This window comes from Salmo trutta, chromosome 33, assembly GCF_901001165.1.
Source record: "Salmo trutta chromosome 33, fSalTru1.1, whole genome shotgun sequence".
In the NCBI taxonomy this organism is placed as follows: Eukaryota; Metazoa; Chordata; class Actinopteri; order Salmoniformes; family Salmonidae; genus Salmo; species Salmo trutta.
In genome coordinates, this window is record NC_042989.1 from 4,983,458 (window position 1) to 5,005,974 (window position 22,517).

Sequence of the window (22,517 nt, forward strand, 5' to 3'; positions counted from 1 at the left end):
TTTTTGCATTGGAATTTCTGAATATATATGAAGTATCTGCAGTAATAGTGAAATGATAGTGTTTCACAGTATTACTTAACTACCAGTTTTGTGATTGGCTGGGATATTTTCCTATTGATTTCTCCCGCCGGAGCAGCATCTGTCAAAATGGGAAAGCTGTTCTGACTTTGTGGCTGTGTTATCTAGTGGAAATCGCTCGGTCCTTTCCTGGTTGCAAAAATTCTATACTGTTCACTCAGTTTCAGTATATGCGAGAAAACAAGCACTGATTAGTGTAGGGAATCATTGTAACATCTAAATCGCTGTGAAATATCTTTTCAATAACAAAAAAGATAGTTTTTTACAGCTGTTTGAAGCTGGTGGACCAAAACTAAAAAGTAAAAGGTTCAAGCACCCTTCTGTAGGAATTGGTGCATCTGCAGGAACCCCTCTTCATACTTATAGTGGTCCATTTTTAAGCTAGGCCTCCAGTACACAGGCAGGAGGCGGGGGCGCTCCAGTACAGTAGGTGGTGGTAATGCACCATAGCGTTGGATGCCAATCCGCGGATGCAGATGCAGGAATGCCCCGAATTGCCGCAATCACACGCTATTGAGGAAGAGAGCGAGAATAACCAACGATGAGGCGACTGGCAGGGAAGGACTCACCGCTTTTGCCACTCAACCGGTCTGTCTCAGACGGGAGTTGTGTGATTGGTTCCTCCTGTGGTGATCCGCCTATCAGGGAATCCCATTGTGAGACATCGAAACGAGTATTTGAAAGAGGACCTGGAAATGCAGCTAGCAGTAACACACATCTAAGAATACTCCCATGAATGTATACCTGCATTCTACACCTTTTTGCAGACCCTCAGAAAGCTACTGCTGGTCTGTAGGTTAGCCATACCTGCAACTTATACTATATTGTCTTAATACCAGAGAGAGAGAGAGAGAGAGCGAGCGAGAGAGAGCGAGAGAGCGAGAGCAAGAGAGAGAGAGTGAGGGAGAGAGAGAGAGAGAGAGAGATAGAGAGAGAGAGAGAGAGAGAGAGAGAGAGAGAGAGAGAGAGAGCGAGAGCGAAGGATGGTCTTGGCCAAACACCAACATCCATCTACCTCAGTGTTTCAGCTGCAACTGACTACAGTATAATCATTAACCCAGTGATATGGCTGTTAATGGTTAGTGAGAGCCACTGTTGATGGTTTAGTGAAAAGTTGGCTCAATCATTAAGCGGACATCCAGAGGTCAAAATGTTACATGAGGAGAGATAGACAAAGGGAAGATGGGTGGGAGAGAGAGAGAGAAAGTGTCCTTTCCCTCTAATCTTCCAGTCCAACAGCTTATTTCAGGTTTCTTCCCAAAGTCCAGTGAGACCTAACTTGTTTGGAGAACACAGCTTCCAGTCTCCCTTGCACTGTCCTCGTCCTCTGTTTTTAGGCTCCACACGTTTGGTTGCAGTATTATAAAATAAACAAACTAACCCAACAAATCATGTTTATATGTGTAGTGCACTCAAAGCCAGTAGCCTTTTGCCTTCTATAGACTTCCTCTCTGGGTGACCATTGACCTGCATCACATGATAGAGCACGTCTCCACTTCTTAGGGCCATTAGGAAGAAATTCGTGTAACTATGAATTATGAAGTCCACATGCCTAGTATTTACTTACTGTAGCCAACACATCACTAATAGAAAACAGCTCTACTATAAAGAGCAAGCAGGCATCTTTTACACACACACACACACACTAGGCTGGTGGGTGGAGGTCTGTGTTGTTGCTGAGTGTGTTCTCTCTGGGGAGTAGGAGGGTGTTGAGTGCTAATCGGCCATGTTATTGCTGTTTGGAATGATTGCTTCACGCCCCTGCCCCACACACACACACACACACACACACACACACACACACACACACAGAGAGAGAGAGAAGGTAGAGGGCTGATAGGTTGACAAGAGACAGATAAGAAAACCCTACAGAGTCCACTGGGCAACAGAGAGACTTTATTGTCTTATCATTAATCCTAAATTTGCCCTGTAAACATCCGGCTGACTGACCTACAGCAGCAGGAGGATAAGGGATGAAACTTAAAATGACGGTCCTCCTTACCAAAACAATGCAAATATACTTGGTGTTATACTCCCTTAACAAGAGAACAGTCCCAGAACAAAATTACTTTCAAAAGGTTGCTTAATAACAACGTTACTCTGAACATTAAGCAAGTGAGCAAATAATAAATGATCTCTGCCTTTTTTGTTGCGTGCTCCAACAATGTTTTGCCTTGAATTAGTCTTTTTGGAAGTTTTTCCTGGTAAGCGCTTTTTTTTAAAACTCTGAACATTATTAGAATGTTTTGAAACAAGCAAGGAAAATGTTTGTTTCATGTAACAATTAAAAATGTGAAGAACTATCCCTCGTAAATGTTGCTATACTGTTCCTGGAATGATTTTATAAGGAACTTTCTCAGAACACTTACACAGGAGGTTGGTGGCACCTTAATTGGGGAGAACGGGCTCGTGGTAATGGCTGGAGTGGAGTAAGTGGAATGGTATCAAATACATGGTTTCCATGCGTTTAATGCCATTTCATACCCACACACACACACACACACACACACACACACCTGTATTTTCCCTCCGGCACTCATTCACACAAGTCAGTTGTTATCCTTGCTTTCATGCAGGGCTGTTTGGAACAGACAAGGAACAAACAGTTAACCATTTGTTGCAACACAGAGGTCAATGCAGCATGACAGAGTCTAGAGGACAACAAAAGCACCAAAGGGAGAGACAGAGGGATAGAAGGAGGGAGGTTTTACGTGTTCATTCACAGGTAGTCTTTCGTGTCAGTGTGGCAACTGGCCAAGGAGGAACACTCAAAGAAAATGTTCTTATACCACCAGCCTGTTCTACTAAATCAACACAAATGATCATCCTGGCATAACCAGATACCACACTGTGTGGCAAGGCTGCTAACCAGATCCCACACGCACTGGCAAGGCTGCTCCGTGGCTGGAAAACATCATTCTGTACTTTATGTTATGTGATGATAAAATAATATAGACTTGGGTACAACTGTTCTTTCTTTTCCATTAGACCAGTGTTTCTCAATCCTGGTCTTGGTGTACAGTTTGTTTTTGCCCTAGCACTACACAGCTGATTCTACTAATCAAAGGTTTGATGATGTGTTGATTAGTAGAATCAGGTGTGGCGCTAGGGAAAAAAACTAAATGTGCACCTATTTGGTCCTCAGGACCAGGATTAAGAAACACTGCCTTAGACAGGACAAAGTGGCAATGGCACATGATGGTGGTTATACTACATTACCCATGATGCCCCCCTCTCTCACCTTCTCAGCCAGCAGCTCTCGGATCTTCCCCGCCTGCAGACGGAACCTGAGCAGCTGCATCTCCAAGGCAACGCAATGCTTCTGCCAATCCACGATGCCGGCTCCTCCTACAGAGCCTGCTCCCGCCCCGCCACTCTCCAAGACGTCCGCCATCTTGACCGCTGACCGACAGACGGACAGAACTCGCAGACTGGTAACCGACCGACTGACCCGGACCTGCCAAACAACACACAGTGATTAACACACACACACACACACACACACTACCCTGGTCAGATCAATACACAACATTACAAATGCATATTAAACTGTATTAAACAGACACAGCTCCTAACACAAAACACTACATCACTCACAAAAAGAGATATTAAGCGTCAGGCTACAGGAATGGATAAGCAGATAGCTACAGATGGAGGTTCTTAATAATACTGCAGGATTCGTGTTGGGGGTACAGCCAGGTCACCCATGGTACAAGTCAGTATTCGACATCCATCCATGTCTGAGGACATTGGGAGATGATGTGAAAACCAGACACTTGGGGCAACAGTGAGTGCTGTTACTTTCAAGCAGGTTTTGCTAGGGTTTTGTGGACAGGGATAGGGGATGGGTGTGTAAACATCTGCTTCTGTTTCCAAAGGTTACGTGTTCAAATCCAGCAATAGAAAGTTGTTTATAATATTTTTGTTTTAAGCCGATCCCAAACCTTAACCCTTACGTTAACCATTCGGAGTTGTTGCCTAAACTTAACCTTAAACACTTCGAAATTTGACGTTTGGAACAACTTCTACATTTTACGTTTGATAAACATGAATGAACTTCTAATTCTGACGTGAGCCTGTGAGAGTTTGTTGGGGGGGGGGGGGGGGGGTGTAACGACTTACAAAAGTAACGACAGTGGTTCATTTGAGCTGGATCCTGCCGGAACATAATCCAGCACCTCTCGGTTTCGTTCCGGAACCTATTTGCCAGGATCCGGTACCTCTCGTGGCATGAACAATTTTTTTCACTGAGAGGTGAAAATTTGAATAAAAGTGACCAGAGTTCATTGAAGTTGACTCCTCTGTAATTCTAATACCCCCTAAAAAAAACATATTGTGAAAATGTAGATTTTCAGCCCGTTCCTGATATTGTAAGAATTGATTTGGGTTGGTCGGCCCGGGTTTATGGTTTGCACAACATTGTAGCCTAGAAACCAATGTGTGGCTATTGCTGTGGTGAGAGAGAGAAGCATGCCTGCAGCCTATCTCTCACAGAGCTAGAATGAGATTAACTTTCTATTATCTCTCTCCCTCTCTCTGCTCTGATAGACATGAGCCTGCAACTCTCATCTCTCCAGTGTTCCACTTCATCATTTATTTCCTTATTAGAATCATAGCCGTGGGAAGGGTGCTGGAGGTGCCGCAGCGCCACTGATCAATTGAAATACATTTGCCAAAGTTATAGAATTACTGCTGTCTGTTCAGAAAGAAATGTAATAATTCAGAATACTACACCGGGATTAGGCCTATAATTTAGCCACGGAGGATCAATAGTTTAAAAAATATATATGTTTTTATTGCCTAGCTGTGGATTGTGTGTAGCCCAATCACATTTTTCACATTTTTGACAGTATGACGGTATTTGACAGTATTTTATCTTTTTGATTAATAAAAGTTCTACATTTGCTTTATGAGTAGTGTGTGACCCTAGGGTGGCAACACATATATTCTAAATTATTTCAATTAGTCTTTCTCCATTCTGATTGGTTTAGCATGCCAGGAAACTAGCGATTAGCATTAGTGGCTAACACGATTTAGCTTAACTTGCAAAGAAAATACAAACTAGCTGTTTGCAGATGTAAGAAACACAAACTAATATTGTAATTCTAGAATGCTTGTGGATTTATATTAAGATCAAAGTAGAAACAACATCGTTGTCATCAACATTGTTGCATGCGCTGCACTGACCATGCAGACTGAACACAAGTGTCTCGTGGTCAAGCAACAACATATGCGCTCCTTGAGTGACAGGGTGGGACCAGGTCTGTGTGGAAAGCAGCATGGAGAGAGAGAAAGCGGAGAGAGATGACTCAAGTAGCGAAGTAAACTATAAAAATGGACGTTACACACGGCGTATTACATTTAACAAAGCAAACATTAAAATACCGTTATAGAAGGTAAAGTAAAATCCCAAACTGGTCCGTACATAAATACCGGTTGTTTCAATATGCTTTGTGATGTAGTCACGACAGAGAAAGACATATAGTTAAGCAAACTTTACTAGGCATTTTGTCAACCAGCACATTAATGAAGTAAGTAACAACTGGTTTCTGTTTCCTGTGAAACATCAATATGAGTAACATCAATATTGCTACATATTCTCTTTTTTTTTTTTTTTTTTACAACAAAGGCAGACTCCACCTAACTTTGGCTTGTAGTCCATGTCTGCAATAAACTGCAATGTGAACTGAAATGTTGTTTACTGTCTCTGACTGTCCATTAATTATTATTATTTTTTACCTTCACACAAATTCTTTCAGGTGTATAGGTCTTCGGATGGCCCTACCAGACCTTGCGCGGGGAGTGTTGATTACATCAGGAGGTGCTTGACCTGAGATGTTTGGATCTTCGTGTTGAGGTGCAGCATTCACCTCTAGGTTGTGTTCAGCACCCTGCTGGGCGTCAGCTGGTGCTCTGTTTACTGGCTCTGTGCCAGGCTCCTCAACAGTGGGGAAATCCTCCTCTATTTCTCTGCTTTTCCTCAGGTGTCGCCTGTTCCTGCTGAAGACTTGTTCCTGTTCTGTCTTCACCTCGTAGGACCTTTGCTCCACAGGTCTGACTACTGTGGCCCTCTGCCACCACTGTTTCTGTCCTGTGAGTGGCTGAACTCTCACCCTGTCCTCTCATTGCAGCTCTGTGAGATCCTTATCAGAGGTGTCGTAGTACTTTGCCTGTTTCTGTTGTCTTTCTTTGAACTTCTCCAGCTGACAGTTTGCCATCCTCGGTCTCAGAAGATTTTCACTCATTATAAGTAGTGTCTTTGTACGTCTTCCCATGAGCACCATTGCAGGGCTGTTGTCTGTTCCTTGTGACGGGGTATTTCTGTGATCCAGCATGGCCAGGTATGGGTCAGCACCTGCTCTCTTTGCTTTTGCCATCAGTCTTTTGGCTGTTTTCACTGCACACCATTACTTTGCGGGTATCTTGGAGACGATGTTTTGTGTGTAAAGTCCCAAGCCTTGCTAAAACTTCGGAACTCATCTGAAGCGTACTGGGGACCATTGTCTGAGTAAAGGATGTCAGGAATCCCATAGCGTGCAACGTGTGTCTTCAGTTTTCGAATGACCGTTTTCGACTGTGTGTTCTCTAAATGGTCCACTTCCCAGAAGATGGAGAGATAATCAACTGTGACCATGTAGTCTCTGTCATTGAACTGGAACAGGTCAGTCCCTATTTTTTCCCAGTGACGCTTTGGTGCTTCGTGTGGCCTCAACGTTTCTTTCCGCTGCTTCATACCCCATGCAGTGCAGGTGCTACATTGTGCCATGTATGTTCTCAGCTGTAAATTCATGCCTGGCCAGTAGACACACTCGCGAGCTCTTCTCAGACATCCCTCCGTTCCTATGTGTGAGGAATGGATTCTCTGCATTATCTCTGACCCGAGGGCAGTAGGCACAACGACTTGCTCACCTCTGAAGATAACTCCATTTTGCACACTCAGCTCATCTCTGTTGTGAAAATACATGGCTACTTCCAAGGGTACATGTCCTTTCACTTCAGGCCACCCCTGCAGGATCCCATCTTTCAGTGTCTGGAGCTCCTGGTCCAGCTCAGTGGCTCTCTGGATGTGCTTTAGTCTCTCGCTTGACACAGGGAGGTAGTGTATCATATTGATTGATTCCACTTGGACCTCCACAGGGCCTCTGTTGTCTTGTTCTATGGGGTACTCCCCGCTCAGGGTGTCGGCCAGCACCACAGGGCCTCTGCCTTGTTCTGTGAGGTACGCCCTGCTCAGGGTGTCGGCCAGCACCACAGGGCCTCTGCCTTGTTCTATGGGGTACTCCCTGCTCAGGGTGTCGGCCAGCACCACATGTTTTCCCGGACCGTATTGGAGACTGACCTCGTAGTTTTGGAGTCTCATGAGCATGCGTTGTAGTCTTTTTCGTGCGCTGAGGAGAGGCTTTGTCATGATGCTCTCTAGAGGCTTGTGATCTGACTGCACTTCCACAGTTCGTCCATATGTGAATTGGTGGAACCTCTCCATGCCAAACACCACTGCAAGCAGCTCCTTCTCTATCTGTGCATACCCTTTTTCAGTCTCTGTCAGGGCTCTGCTGGCATATGCTATTAGTTGTCCTCCCTGCATCAGGGATGCTCCTAACCCACTCTCTGAAGCATCACACTGTAGCACAAGCTGCTCTGTTGGGTTGTAGTATTTCAGCACAGGGGTCTGTGCAATGGTATCCCTGATTTTATTGAAAGCCTGCTCATCTCTCTCTGACCACTCCCACAGTGAGTCCTTGTGTGTTAGCTGTCGCAGTGGCTTGCAGAGCTCCGTGGCGTGGCTGTAGAACTTGGCTAGGTAGTTTACCATGCCCAGGAAGCGCTGCACCCCCTGCACATCTGTAGGCCTAGGCATCTGTCTGATGGCTGTCACTTTTCCTGGGTCCACTTTCAACCCCTCTGATGTCAGCAGGTGGCCAATGTAGGGCACTTGCTTCAGCCTGAGCTGCAGCTTCTCCGGATTCAGCTTGATATTGAGCTTCCTGCATCTGTCCAGGAGCATTTTCAGGTTTTTGTCATGGTCCAAAGTCGCCGCTTCATCATTGTCTCCTTCTCCCACAATCAGGATGCCGCCTGCAATGATTTTGACCCCTGGAAGACCTTCCATTGCCTGGTTCAACTTCCTCTGAAAGATCTCTGGGGCTGGACGGATTCCCATTGGCATGCGCAGCCACCTGTAGCATCCGATGGGAGTAGAGAACGTGGTGAGATAGCTGGATTCCTCCTCCAGATCCACATGCCAAAATCCATTTTTTTACATGACAAACAGAGAACACGCGTGTTCTGTTCAGATCTGGCAGCACGTCTTCAATACTGGGAAGTGGGTAATGGCTCCTCTTGAGTGCCTTGTTGAGAGGTTTCGGATCAATACACACTCTTAGTTTTCCAGACGGTTTCTTCGCTACCATCAGGCTGCTAATCCAATCTGTGCTTTTTTCAACTGCTTTTATCATCCTTCTTTTCTCTAGACCACTGAGCTCCTCTTTGAGTGGTTTATATAGTGCTACTGGCACTCTTCTCTTTGGCAGCTGGACGGGCTCCACTCGCTCATCCACTTCCAGCTTCAGTTTGCCAGGTAGGCATCCATCTCCCTGGAATACATCAGAGTACTCCTGTTTAATTTGCTCTTTAGTCCAGGATCCTGTTGTTTTCTCGATGGCCAGGATGTTGTGATGCTGCACAGTAATCAACTCCATTGCCTGGATAGCCTTACTGCCTAGAATGGGCCTGTGCACATTCTTGTTGACTACGATGAACTCAACTCGGTAGGTTTCCTTATTGATCACTTTAAGTGTGCACTTCCCCAGTGGCGTCAGAGTACACTTGTTGTACATCACCAATACCTGACTGCAGGGCTCTAGGTGACTGGCTGTTATGAGGTTTTCAGGGATAACATTAATACTAGCGCCACAATCTAGCTGAAATCTGACTGACTTTTTGTTGACCAGCATGGTTGCAAAGAGAGCTGCATTGGGGTCTGTGGTTTTCTCCTGCACCACGTTGATGCTCTCTGATTTTGGCCCTAGTGTGTTGCACAGAACATCCTCACCGCTCTCTGAGTCCATTACCGGGACTCTGTTTCTCTTGCTGGTCCCTGCACTTTTGCAAACCGTAGAGAGGTGATTGTTTTTTCCACGGGATTTACATTTTTGTCCATATGCAGGGCATTTTCCCTTTTCTCTCATGTGTCCATCCACAGTATCTGCATTGTATAATACTCTGTCCCTCTGTAGGGTCTCCTCTCCCTCTCGGTCTCTCTTTCTGTGTTACTGCATGCACTGCTACAAGGCCCTGCACATTTATGACTTTAGCTCTGTGTCTGGACAGTTCTGCAGCTCTTCCAATCTGTATGCATTTCTCTAAACTGAGATCAGTCTCGCTGAGTAAGCGCTCTCTTAAGTGTGGGTCACACGTGCCACACACAATCCTGTCCCCGATAAGAGAGTCTGTGATTACTGCAAAGTTGCAGGTGGCCACTAGAGTCGTCAATTCAATGAGATATTTGTCTAAACTCTCATCTTGGCCCTGACTTCGCATGAAAAAATATCTCTCAATTGTTTCATTTTTCTTGGGATCACAAAATGCATCCAGTGCTGCAATTACTTCCTCAACAGAGAGATTGTCTTTTGTACTGCCCACCCATAGGGTCTCACAAATCTCTCTGCCTTTTTCCCCAGTGAGATAATCCAGTAGCTTCACTTTGTAGTCATCAGTTTTTTCTCTCATTGTAAGAGCCATGTACAAATTGATTTCCTCTTTCCATCTTTTCCAGGTCAGTGCTAAATTACAATCATCAAAGTCTATTTTTCCTGGAGGTTTCAGTGCATTTTCCATGCCGATTTATTGGTAGAATGGAACGTTAGCTACTCATGAATCTGCTTGTATCCAATAGCCAGCTAGCTTTTAGCATAGAGTCTCTCACGATAGCCAGCTAACGTAGACGTTCGGCGCGATGACTAGCCTGTAAACGCGGCTCTTTTTCAAACTGCCGCCTGGGATATATTCTTCATTTACATCGATGAGATCCAGCTTCTTTTGAGTACCGCTGCCACCATGTTTCAATATGCTTTGCGTTGTAGTCACGACAGACAAAGATATATAGTTAAGCAAACTTTACTAGGCATGTTGTCAACCAGCACATTAATGAAGTAAGTAACAACTGGTTTCCGTTTCCTGTGTAACATCAATATGAGTTACATCAATATTGCTACACCGGTATATAGTCAAATACGGTATGTCGCCCAGCCCTAGTAAAATACAGTATGCCGCCCAGCCCTAGTAAAATACAGTATGCCGTCCAGCCCTAGTAAAATACAGTATGCCGCCCAGCCCTAGTAAAATACAGTATGTCGCCCAGCCCTAGTAAAATACAGTATGTCGCCCAGCCCTAGTAAAATACAGTATGCCGCCCAGCCCTAGTAAAATACAGTATGCCGCCCAGCCCTAGTAAAATACAGTATGCCGCCCAGCCCTAGTAAAATACAGTATGTCGCCCAGCCCTAGTAAAATACAGTATGCCGCCCAGCCCTAGTAAAATACAGTATGCCGCCCAGCCCTAGTAAAATACAGTATGCCGCCCAGCCCTAGTAAAATACAGTATGCCGCCCAGCCCTAGTAAAATACAGTATGCCGCCCAGCCCTAGTAAAATACAGTATGCCGCCCAGCCCTAGTAAAATAAAGTATGCCGCCTAGCCCTAGTAAAATACAGTATGCCGCCCAGCCTTAGTAAAATACAGTATGCCGCCCAGCCCTAGTAAACAGCATGCAGCCAAAACAGGCCACAATATTTCAAATACAATCGCGGGGAAAAAAACAGGTTGGAAAGCAAATAGCTCCCCTGCTGAAAATAGAACAATCTAATCTGTCTGTTCCAAAATATCCTATCAACTTCCAAATAGGCATATTGAGCCAACAGCATTGTTTAACAAGAGAGAGAGAGGTTTTTGGCACGAGCACATCGTCATCTCTGGTGTGTGAGCTGCGCATCATTGGGTGAGTTAGTAAGTAGTCTATCTTTGGTATGTGTGTGTGCGGCTCGCCTTGCTCCCTCCCTCAAACAAACAGATTTTTCTTCATGAAAGTAACGCAAAGTAATAGAACTAGTAATATAGCGTGTTACTTTCCACACAAAGTAATGTTTTAATGTAATGCATTAACTAGAAATATGTAATATGTTACTTTCAAGTAACTAATCACAACACTGAACAGGACATTATTATTATGTGGATTACAATGAATGGACATTTTTTGTAGGGGTTGATAAATTATTTGTTAGAGCAAATCCAGTCTGACATTTTAAAGTGGAAATTGCAAACTTTAGAAGCATTTTTAAACCTTGAATACAATACAAGCTTGCATTTCCTTTCTGTAGAGAAAAATTCCTGCAACAATAGGATGATCAAATTAAGATACAGCATCTTTTGCTAAGCAAAATCATGTGAAACCCCTCTGAAGAGTTTATGGAAATAGTTTCACTTCACAACTCATCCTCACTTCACTTCCTGTGACTCAGTGGGGCAATGTGAGAAAAGCAAACACTTACCGCTCAGCGATGACTTCATTATGACAGTTAAATAAAAGCTTCCTCTTTGAACCTCAAACTGTCTTTAGCTCTACACACAGCATGGCCAGGTCGTGCTTTTTAACTAAATGACCTAATACCTCCTAACCCAGTCCCTGTGCACCATCCCCAGTGTCAGTCCCACACCAAGATCTCCATAGCTTTTAGTATATGCGCTGCCAAGGCCTAGCGCAGCCTGGCCATGCAATGCCTGTATTCCACCCCCACTCCCAGCCCCCAACCCAGCTCTCCCCAGCCCAGCCAGACCAGGCAATCCCTTCTTAATTACAGGGCAGGAGTGAAACAGAATCCAGGCCGGTACAATAGTGTCTTTCTACATGATAGTCCCATCATAGATGTGGAGGCTGGAGGAGGGTTGTTTGTATGTCAGCTATCCTAGCTAGGCAAAGAAAGAAAGGGGAAAAGAATGTGTGAGAGTGAGTGGATGGGCAGGGCTCTGAAGTTCTCTTTACCTGAGAGAGAGGGATCAGAGGTTGAGAGAGTATGTGTAATGCTGCCGGAGAGAACGGCGGATGTTTTACGTGCTCCTGACCAAATGTGATATTTTGTACATAATGTTTCCGCCACTGTTTCCTATGAGCATGAAGAGCTTCTGGACATCAGGACAGCTATCCCTGATCTCCATTTGGATGAGGACTTCCACGAGTCGAAGGTGAAAGACATACCGATTATCGTGGACCAGAGCCAAATCCCAGACACTCATGCGGGATACCTGACAAGACTACGTCAGAGAGTGGATAAATCGCCTGTGTTAAAATAAATGACAATAAGCTGTAGACCACACTATTTACCAAGAGAGGTACATTTACATTTCAGTCTTTTAGCAGATGCACTTATCCAGAGCGACTTACAGTAGTGAGCGCGTACATTTTCATACTAGTCCCCCATGGGACTTGAACCCACAACCCTGGTGTTGCAAGCGCCGTGCTCTACCAACTGAGCTATATGGGAGTTTCTTATATGTGTCTTTCGTAGCTGTCTATTTAACACCACAAACCGATACTGGCACTAAGGCCGCACTCAAGGAGCTGTATAGGGCCATACGCAAACAAGAAAATGCTCACCCAGAAGCTGCGCTCTTGGTGGCCGGTGACTTTAATGCAGGAAAACTGACATCTGTTTTACCTCATTTCTACAAGCATGTCACCTGTACAACTAAAGGTGAAAAAACTCTAGATCACCTCTACTCCACACACATACAAAGCTCTCCCTCGCCCTCCATTTGGCAAATCTGACCATAACTCTATCCTGCTGATTCCTGCTTACAAGCAAAAAGTCAAACAGGAAGCACCAGTGACGCGCTCAATACAGAAGTGGTCCGATGATGCGGATGCTAAGCTACAGGACTGTTTCGTTAGCACAGACTGGAATATGTTCCGGGATTCATCCGATGGCATTGAGGAGTTTACCACATCAGTCACCGGTTTCATTAATAAGTGATTCGATGATGCCATCCCCACAGTGACCGTTTGTACATATCCCAACCAGAAGCCATGGATTACAGGCAACATCCGAACTGAACTAAAGGCTAGAGCTGCCGCTTTCAAGGAGTGGGACACTAATCCGGACACTACGTGAGAATGCTGTTCATTGACTAGAGCTCAACGTTCAACATGCATATCTACCTCAACTACCTCGTACCCCTGCACATCAACTCGGCACTGATACCCCGTGTATATAGCCAGGTTATCGTTACTCATTGTGTATTTATTCCTTGTGTAATTACTTAGCATTATTTATTTGTTTTACTATTTTCCTATTTTTTCTTTCTGCATTGTTGGACAGTAAGCATTTCATTCACTGTTAGTATAGACACTGTCACCTGTTGTTTATGAAGCATGTGACAAATAAAATGTCATTTGATTTGACTAGTTTTCTATGGCTAGACGGACACCCAGACAGACTCAGGCAGACAGACGGACACTCTAGCATGTTTATTCATAAAGGCTCAATCGGGAATTCAATGGGGGAAAAGTTGATTATAGTAATGATAACAAAGTGTTGAATGTATAAGTCATAAAGACAGACACCCAGACAGACTCAGACAGACGAGAAGCCATCCAGTCAGCCAGACAAACAGATAAGACAACCAGCCACTTAGCTAACCAGCCTGCCGGCCAGACAAACAGATGGCTGCTGAAACTGAGCCATTTCTCTCTGTACTCTCTGCAATTAGCCTGCTCATAAGTGTAGGGTTAGCACCGGCTAGCAGGCTAATTACAGAAGCCATATATCCAGAGGTTCCTCTGGCCCACCACAAGGCCTAGACCCTGGTCGAGTGCTGGATGGATCTCTCTGGAGGTTTAGGAGAACCAGCCAGGCAGAGGGAAACACTGTGTGTAAGGGAGGAGAGGTCAGCCCAAAGCAGACAGCCATGCTAGACCCTGTCAGCCTAGCATAGAGCTGGCCTGCTACGGTAGGCCCAGCTAGCTATGGCCAAACCAGGCCAACCCTGGTATGGTAGGCCTTGCTAGTCCATTCAGGCTAGACCAGACCAGGCCAAAGCATCCCTGCTATGGTAAGCCCAGGCCAGGCCACCTCCACCAGTAAGCTAGCTAAGACAGCTGGGTGCAAACAAACCATTTGCTGGTTAAACACTTTCAGCACGACCATGCTAATTCTCCCTGGAACAATTCCTTTAGTTCCTTTAACACTGCATGCTTGTTTAACATAGGGGGGAGAATGTGGGCCAGGGTTGGTTCCCTCTCCTCTCCTCTTGCTGCAGGGAGCCTGGGCTGGGGCCTTCCTTCCCTGGGCCTTCCGTCTCTGGGCCTTCCCTTCCTGGGCGTTCCCTCCCTGGGTGTTCCCTCCCTGAGCCTTCCCTCCCTGGGCCTTCCGTCTCTGGGCCTTCCCTTCCTGGGCGTTCCCTCCCTGGGTGTTCCCTCCCTGAGCCTTCCCTCCCTGGGCCTTCCGTCTCTGGGCCTTCCCTTCCTAGGCGTTCCCTCCCTGGGTGTTCCCTCCCTGAGCCTTCCCTCCCTGGGCCTTCCGTCTCTGGGCCTTCCCTTCCTGGGCGTTCCCTTCCTGGGTGTTCCCTCCCTGAGCCTTCCCTCCCTGGGCCTTCCGTCTCTGGGACTTCCCTTCCTGGGTGTTCCCTTCCTGGGTGTTCCCTCCCTGGGCCTTCCGTCTCTGGGCCTTCCCTTCCTGGGCGTTCCCTCCCTGGGTGTTCCCTCCCTGAGCCTTCCCTCCCTGGGCCTTCCCTCCCTGGTCCCTGTCTAGGACTTCTGTGGGTCTTCCTTCCTATACTCCCTTCTTCTCCAGCTGAGAGACCTTGAAACACTCTGGGCCAAAGAAAACACTAGTTGTCTGGGGAGTACTGGATTGAAACCCTGCTGCAAGCAGCTCGCTGGAACCAAGATATACCCTACCGTTCAAAAGTTTGGGTTCACTTAGAAATGTCCTTGTTTTTGAAAGAAAAGCAACATTTTTTGTCCATTAAAATGATATCAAATTGATCTGAAATACAGTATAAACATTGTTGATGTTGTAAATGACTATTGTAGCTGGAAATGGATGATTTGTAATGGAATATCTACATAGGTGTACAGAGGCCCATTATCAGCAACCATCACTGTGTTCCAAATGGCACGTTGTGTTAGCTAATCCAAGTTTATAATTTTAAAAGGCTAATTGATCATTAGAAAACCCTTTTGCAATTATGTTAGCACAGCTGAAAACTGTTGTGCTGATTAAAGAAGCCTTCTAGGCAGAGTTGCAAAAAAAAGCCATATCTCAGACTGGCCAATAAAAAGAAAAGATTAAGATGGACAAAAGAACAGACACTGGACAGAGGAACTCTGGCTAGAAGGCCAGCATCCCGGAGTCGCTTCTTCACTGTTGACGTTGAGACTGGTGTTTTGCGGGTACTATTTAATGAAGCTTACATTTGAGGACTTGTGAGGCGTCTGTTTCCCAACTAGACACTAATGTACTTGTCCTCTTACTCAGTTGGGCCTCCCACTCCTCTTTCTATTCTGGTTAGAGCCAGTTTGTGCTGTTCTTGGCAATTTCTCGCATGGAATAGCCTTAATTTCTCAGAACAAGAGTAGACTGATGAGTTTCAGAAGAAAGTTCTTTGTTTCTGGCCATTTTGAGCCTGTAATCAAACCCACAAATGCTGCTTCTCCAGATACTCAACTAGCCTAAAGAAGGCTAGTTTTATTGCTTCTTTAATCAGGACAATAGTTTTCAGCTGTGCTAACATAATTACAAAAGGGTTTTCTAATGATCAATTGTCCTTTTAAAATTATAAACTTGGATTAGCTAACACAACGTGCCATTGGAACACAGGAGTGATGGTTGCTGATAATGGGCCTCTGTACGCCTATGTAGACATTCCATTAAAAATCAGCCGTTTCCAGCTACAATAGTCATTTATAACATTAACAATGTCTACACTGCATTTCTGACCAATTTGATGTTATTTTAATGGACCAAAAATGTGCTTTTCTTTTCAAAAACAAGGACATTTCAAAGTGACCCCAAACTTTTGAACGGTGTATATGTAATCTACATATGAGCTACACTGACTCAGTAACTATGAAAACCTCTGGCTCCAGGGCAATGGCTATTGACTGAAATGTTTGGCAATAATCTGAGTATCATGAGCTATGTACAAAATATACGTGGCTAACTCACTGCTTAAACATTTTGGACAATGTGTGTGTGTGTGTGTGTGTGTTGGGTCGGAGGGCATGTGTAGGTCTCTAGTGCATAGAGAGCTCGCTAGTTGATCATATACTCAACCACTACCTCTTCAATTAGCAACCATTTCAAACACACACTCCCCAGCCTGCTGTAACTCTTCAACACTGGTAAGCGCATGCACACACACACACATACACACACCAACACACACTCTCTTTCTCTCTCTCTCTCTCTCTCTCTCTCTCTCTCTCTCTCTCTCTCTCTCTCTCTCTCTCTCTCTCACTGTTACACACACACACATGCATACACAGTGCTGAGCATGCAGCTGGGGTGATGTAATAGATTAGGTGATTGGAACAATGATGGGATGATATCATCCCAGTAGACATTTCAAATCCCCACTGTCTTCTATTCCTCTATTCCCTGACTCAGATCAGGGAGGACCAAGTGTCTAAATCTGTGTGTGTGTGTGTGGTGTGTGTGTGTGTGTGTGTGTGTGTGTGTGTGTGTGTGTGTGTGTGTGTGTGTGTGTGTGTGTGTGTGTGTGTGTGTGGTGTGTGTGTGTGTGTGTGTGTGTGTGTGTGTGTGTGTGTGTGTGTGTGTGTGTGTGTGTGTGTGTAATAGAGAAGAAGAGACAGAGAAAACAACACAGGGAGAGAGTTATGTTTATAGATGTGTAGTGGTCAGGGACAGGTTACATTACATAGATATATCCAGTATGGTCTTCCTGTCTGGTTCACGTAGCTATCTAGGACAGAGCCCCCCCCCCCCCCCACACACACACACACACACATACACTCTTGTTTAAAACTATGACTCAATGTTTTGGTCTCAGTGCCTCACTTTACCACCAAAGTAGCTCCAGTATTCCATTTAGATTAGCAAGCAGAAAGGAAAGATTACACATACGCACACACCTTTTATGGGGTTTCCTTACTTTGTTTTTCAGTGTGTTCTTAAAGAGGAGGTTTGTTATTGGAAACAAAATAAACACTAAGCTATAGAGATTTAAATACCAGCCTTTTACTCTAGACGTCTAAACAGAAGCGTGCAACTTTACGGTGAAGTGAATATGGTATACTGTCCAAACACAACTTTTGTGTTTTTGTGAATACAGTTTTATACACATTATGCAGCTCAAGGGTCTGTAACAGCTGTACATTCAAAGACTGGCATGTGCAGGGGCACCTAAGAGCCAGTGTAGGACCCCCCCCTTTCTTCCTATCTCCGCTTCTCGTCCCCTCTTCTCTCCTCCTCTTCTCCCCTCTCTCCCCCTTTCTTCTCCTCCTCTCCTTCTCTCTCCTCCTCTCCTCTCTTCTATTCCCCTGTCCTCCTCTCCTCTCCTCCTTCTCTCCTCTCCACCTTTCTCCTCATCTCCGCTCCTCTCCTCCTTTTCCCTCCTCCCCTCCTCTCCTCTCTTCTCCTCCCCTCTTCTCATATCCTTTCCACTTCTCATCTCCTCCTTCTCTCCTCTCCACCTCTCTCCACTCCTCTTCTCTTCTCTCCTCTCCACTCCACCTCCCATCTCCTTCCTGTCCTTTCTATTATCCTCTCCACCTCTTCTCTCCTCCTCCTCTCCTGCCCTCTCCTCATTCTCTCCTCTCTCCTCCTCTTCACCTCTCCTCTCCACCTCTCTCTCCTCTATCCCTCTCTCCTCGCCCCCTCTCCTCTTCTCCCTCCCTACCTCTATAGGAAGCTGAGTGTGCAAGCAGGGTAGTCTAATGACAGGCTCTCTGTAAACTGACCACACTCATTATCAGTCTCTGCCGTAAATACAGACCAGGGCATTGCTGTCCCATAGCGGAAAACACACACACACACACACACACGCACAAAAAATCCTGTCTCCCCTCAACAATGCATGACTAACTACAGGAGAGGAGGGAGCAGGACTGTGCTGTGGGGAAACCGTTGCAGCAGGGTAAATAGAATCCCCAGCTCGTACATACACTAGGGTAGAGGCATATAGCAGCGCATGCCTTGACACAGGTCCCCCATCTAAAGCTCAACATGGGGAACTAGGTGTGGAGTCTGAACTGACCTAATAAGAGCACATCTGCCATGCTTTGGATTCAGTCTGTATGGGCTGTAGCCTACATATTTAGAGTTGAGCGCGCATGTTCAAAACCAGCTTAGAAAGAAAAAGAGGTAAGATATCAAATACTGTCATGGTTAATACCCGTGTCATAAATAAGACTGTGATTTACCACTCAGATCAAATAGATGCTACTGTACTGTATGTACAACAGGTTCCAATTCTGATGGTTGCAAAAGCTGAATTGCCAACACCCAACAGAATGCATTTAGTGTGGAAGTGGCAGTACAGGACAGATGGTAGGCCACTGTCCCTGGTGCCCTTAGATAACACCTGGACTGTTTAGGTTTACATGTATTAGTTAGTAAAGCCATTATTATGGATGTGAATGTGATACAGACAGACAGTTGGCTAGCTGGCGAGAGATACACACCAAAACACTCCACAACACAAACACGCCAACATGCATGCACCCGCCCACACACACACACACACACACACACACAAACTGCAAAAGTTCGTATGTTTATTGCATAAAAAATATATTCTGTATATCTTCTTCTTGCATGCCAAGAGGATGAGGTTAAAGTTACATTGCTGGTGTAATATTGTCCAAGAATGGTCACAAGCAACGCACAGGTGTGCCACACACACACACACACACACACACATACACTGGACTAGAAACCACCATGAAAACGTCTATAGCAAAGTAGCAATGCTCAATCCTAAACTCGTGTTGCATTTCTCTTCTAACGATGTCAAACGAATAGTAGACTACAGTAGAGCAGACTCGTAATAACTGCAGTATGTCCCTGTCAGAGCATAAATCAAAGCAGATGAGTAGTATGCTACAATCGGAAATAGAAAAAAACGTAGCGTTCCTGCTTCTAGCGGAACTATTTCTAATACCTCTCACCTTGTGACTTTGTAGTCTTGCAGTCAGTCAGCTCTCTCTCTTGCTTCACGTAGCCTAGTAAACTCGCCCTGGTAAATCACATCACGCTGCAATTAACATTCACTCTCTGACTGTATCCCTAGCCTGCTATTCTCTCTTCTTTCAACGTTTCATGCTGTAGTATCGTCCGGTATAACCCCGGTTGTCCGTGTCTCTCCTGCACGTAGAGAGACTGAGAGAGTTCAGGGGACTGTGCCACCGTGCTGTGGATCCCGATTCCCCAGTCCCTAAATGCATCCCTTATTCCTTTAAAGGGCCAAATGCAGGATCAAATTTCGCAGGGAGTCAAACCCACTTGTGTCAGGAACTATGGTAGGAACTGCACAGGATATTGCATCAGAGCTCAACGCTGATTTTTATTTGAGAATTGATTGTGTTCTATGTGGTAGATAGCTTATTACTATAGTATAAACAGAATATGAGAGGATAATCCGTTTCAGATCGAAACGTTCTCAATAAATCGGTGAATTGGGAGCTTTAACAGTGTGCGGCCTTCTTGTTCTGTACTAGTATTCTTTAATAGCCCAGCACCTATGTTTTTAATGATGATTAATGATGGTTTAAGTATGTGCGTTTGACCACTAACCTTCCAATAAACTAGTAGTAACCTGAATTATTTCACAAATCAGTAGACTGTATTGTTTTGTTTATAAGTCTGTCCTTTGTGAGTGTCCAGTATAGCCTAATGTCTTATTTCTGTTTAATCACCTACAGTTTTACTAGAAAGTCACGTTTTTAGACTGTGGTGTGAGAGTTAACTATTAATGAATCATTAGCCAGGCTGTAAAAGTTTTGTGAGGGGATAATTAGGCCTGTTTTAGACGGGGGGGGGCAGTCCAGGAATTGGTAGGGGGGGGGGGGCAGTCACCAGTGCTAAGCTACGCTTCATCTCTTCTCCGGGCTGGGTCTGGCCACAATAATTCGTCCACATCACAAGATACGTTTTCTCTTGCCAAACATCGAGGGAAGTATCTCCTAGCATGGCGTATCCAACCTTGGACAGAGGCAGCCTCTATGTCCCCACATGCGTCCTCCATTGCCTGGAGAAGCGGCATGCGGGCATAGGGTTGGCGATCATACACTTTCCAGCGCCAGGCTGAGAAGAATTCCTCTATGGGATTTAGAAAAGGTGAATATGGGGGTAGGTACAAAACTACAAATTGTGGATGGGTGGCAAACCAGTTTTGGACCAGAACGGCCCGGTGAAAACTAACATTGTCCCATAAAACCACAAATCTAGCAGGCTCCTGATCTGGATCAGGGACAAGCATTGTGTAAATTGCATCCAGAAAAGTGAGCATATGGCCGGTGTTGTACGGACCCAGTGTGGCATTGTGATGGAGGACCCCGTTTTGAGTGATGGCAGCACACATAGTTATTACCCCCACGCTGTCCAGGGACATTGGTAATTGCCCTCTGTCCTATTACATTTCTTCCGCGGCGCCTGGTTTTGGTGAGGTTGAAGCCACCCTCATCCACATAAATAAATTCATGGCGAATTACATGGGCATCCAGCTCCAATACTCTCTGTAACAGACAAAAGGATATACAGATGAGTAAATATGGTATGTCTGAAGTACTGGAAGTAGTGTTGCATACATACCTCTACAAAGTCATGTCGCATATTCTTGACTCTGTCAGAGTTTCTCTCAAATGGCACCTTGTAAAGTTGTTTCATCGTCACTCGGTGCCGTTGGAGGATGCGCTGTATGGTCGACAGGCTTACAGCATTGATGTTGTTAAATATGGTGTCATTATTCAAGATATGCTCTCTTATCTCTCGAATCCTAATTGCATTGTTGGCCAAAACCATATTTATAATTGCAGTCTCTTGTACATCTGTAAACAAGCGTCCTCGTCCTCCATGATGTCTTTGCCTTTCCACTCTGTACAGAATTCAAACACAGTATGTGTTCAGCATAGGAACTGTAAACAATGTACAACAAAAAGGTAGTACAGCATGATAACCAACCTCATTCATTCAATGCAGTGCAGTAAATGGATGGCTTAGAGCTACAAATGTTTATGCAATACTATGCAGTCATACGTATTTTACAGTACATTACTGTAATGCTAAAATAGTCATTAGATAGTTGCATACCTGTTCTCATTTCTGAAGGTTCGAATTATGGACGCCACTGTAAATCGACTCAAGTTGGGCTGGACTCTCAGTCCAGCCTCTCTCATGGTCAAACCGTGGTTGATCACATGATCAACAAGTGTTGCCCTAATCTCATCAGAGATGGCTCTCCTTCCTTCTCTTCTTTGCCCTCGTCCTCTTCTTCCTCTTCCTCTTCTTCCTCTTCCTCTTCCTCCTACTCCTCCAACTCTTCGTCTTTGAATTTGTCCTCGTTGTTGTCCCCTGCCTCTCCCTCCTACTCCTCTTGCTCTCTGTCCATTGTTGGCATCCATTGTTCAAAACAGGTACGGTAATCTGACCTTTGACCTATTTATAGGCCTATACTACAGTAAAGCAGTGATTGGTTAGTGATCAGTTAAGCAATTAGTGTTTGCACATGTGAGGAGTGTGTGTGTGACCTGGTGAATAAGTGTAGCATTTTGATTGGTTGTGTTTGGAAAAGGAAAGCAAGTCACTTCCTGTTAGATTTTTGTGTTTTAGGTAGAGAATTGTGTGTAGTGTTTTGAAAAAAGTGTTTTCTGCAATTGACAACTGAGTCAAAGGCTGAGAAATAGCTTATGGTTTTGGATATTTGGTGTGTAGTTTTGCACTTTGAGTGAGAGGTTTAAAAAATTGTGTGACATGAAAAGATGTTGTGTGTAAGCAGTTGGAAAAAAACTGTAAACATCCTTCTTTAACCTGTCTCCTCCACTTCATCTACACTGATTGAAGTGGATTTAACAAGTGACATCAGTAAGGGATCATAGCTTTCAGTTGGATTCACCTGGTCAGTCTATGTCATGGAAAAAGCAGGTGTTCTTAATGTTTTGTATACTCAGTGTATTAAGTCTTTATAAAGTCCTCAGAACATCATGATTGATTCTTTGAGTGTACTGTATATGGTATATATGTACTTGTGTCTGGACAGAGCTAATGTACTGTGCTGCTACTTTCTCCCCACTGCTACTCTAAACACTCCTTACTTTATCCAGCACTCATCAGCCAGCTCACCAGTCCTAATCTCTCTCTCTCTCTCTCTCTCTCTCTCTCTCTCTCTGTCTCTCTCTCTGTCTCTCTGTCTGTCTCTCTCTCTGTCTC

General features: G+C 44.9%; 1 protein-coding gene across 4 annotated transcripts in view; it reads right to left on the reverse strand.

Moving 5' to 3' along the window:
* The window catches only part of plekhh1 (pleckstrin homology domain containing, family H (with MyTH4 domain) member 1), a 66,190-nt gene extending 46,599 nt beyond the window's left edge, over positions 1-19,591 (reverse strand). The window contains exons 1-2 of one of the 4 annotated variants that reach the window (XM_029729573.1): positions 19,262-19,590; positions 3,320-3,535 (exon numbers count right to left, since the gene is read on the reverse strand). In XM_029729573.1, coding sequence (XP_029585433.1) covers positions 3,320-3,472 — 153 coding nt within the window. In that variant the 5' untranslated portion in view covers positions 3,473-3,535; positions 19,262-19,590. Of the gene's footprint in view, positions 1-3,319; positions 3,536-5,817; positions 6,202-19,261 lie in introns of those variants that run through there. The other 3 variants (XM_029729576.1, XM_029729574.1, XM_029729577.1) reach the window with 3 other exon arrangements.
* Positions 19,592-22,517: the final 2,926 nt, after the last annotated feature.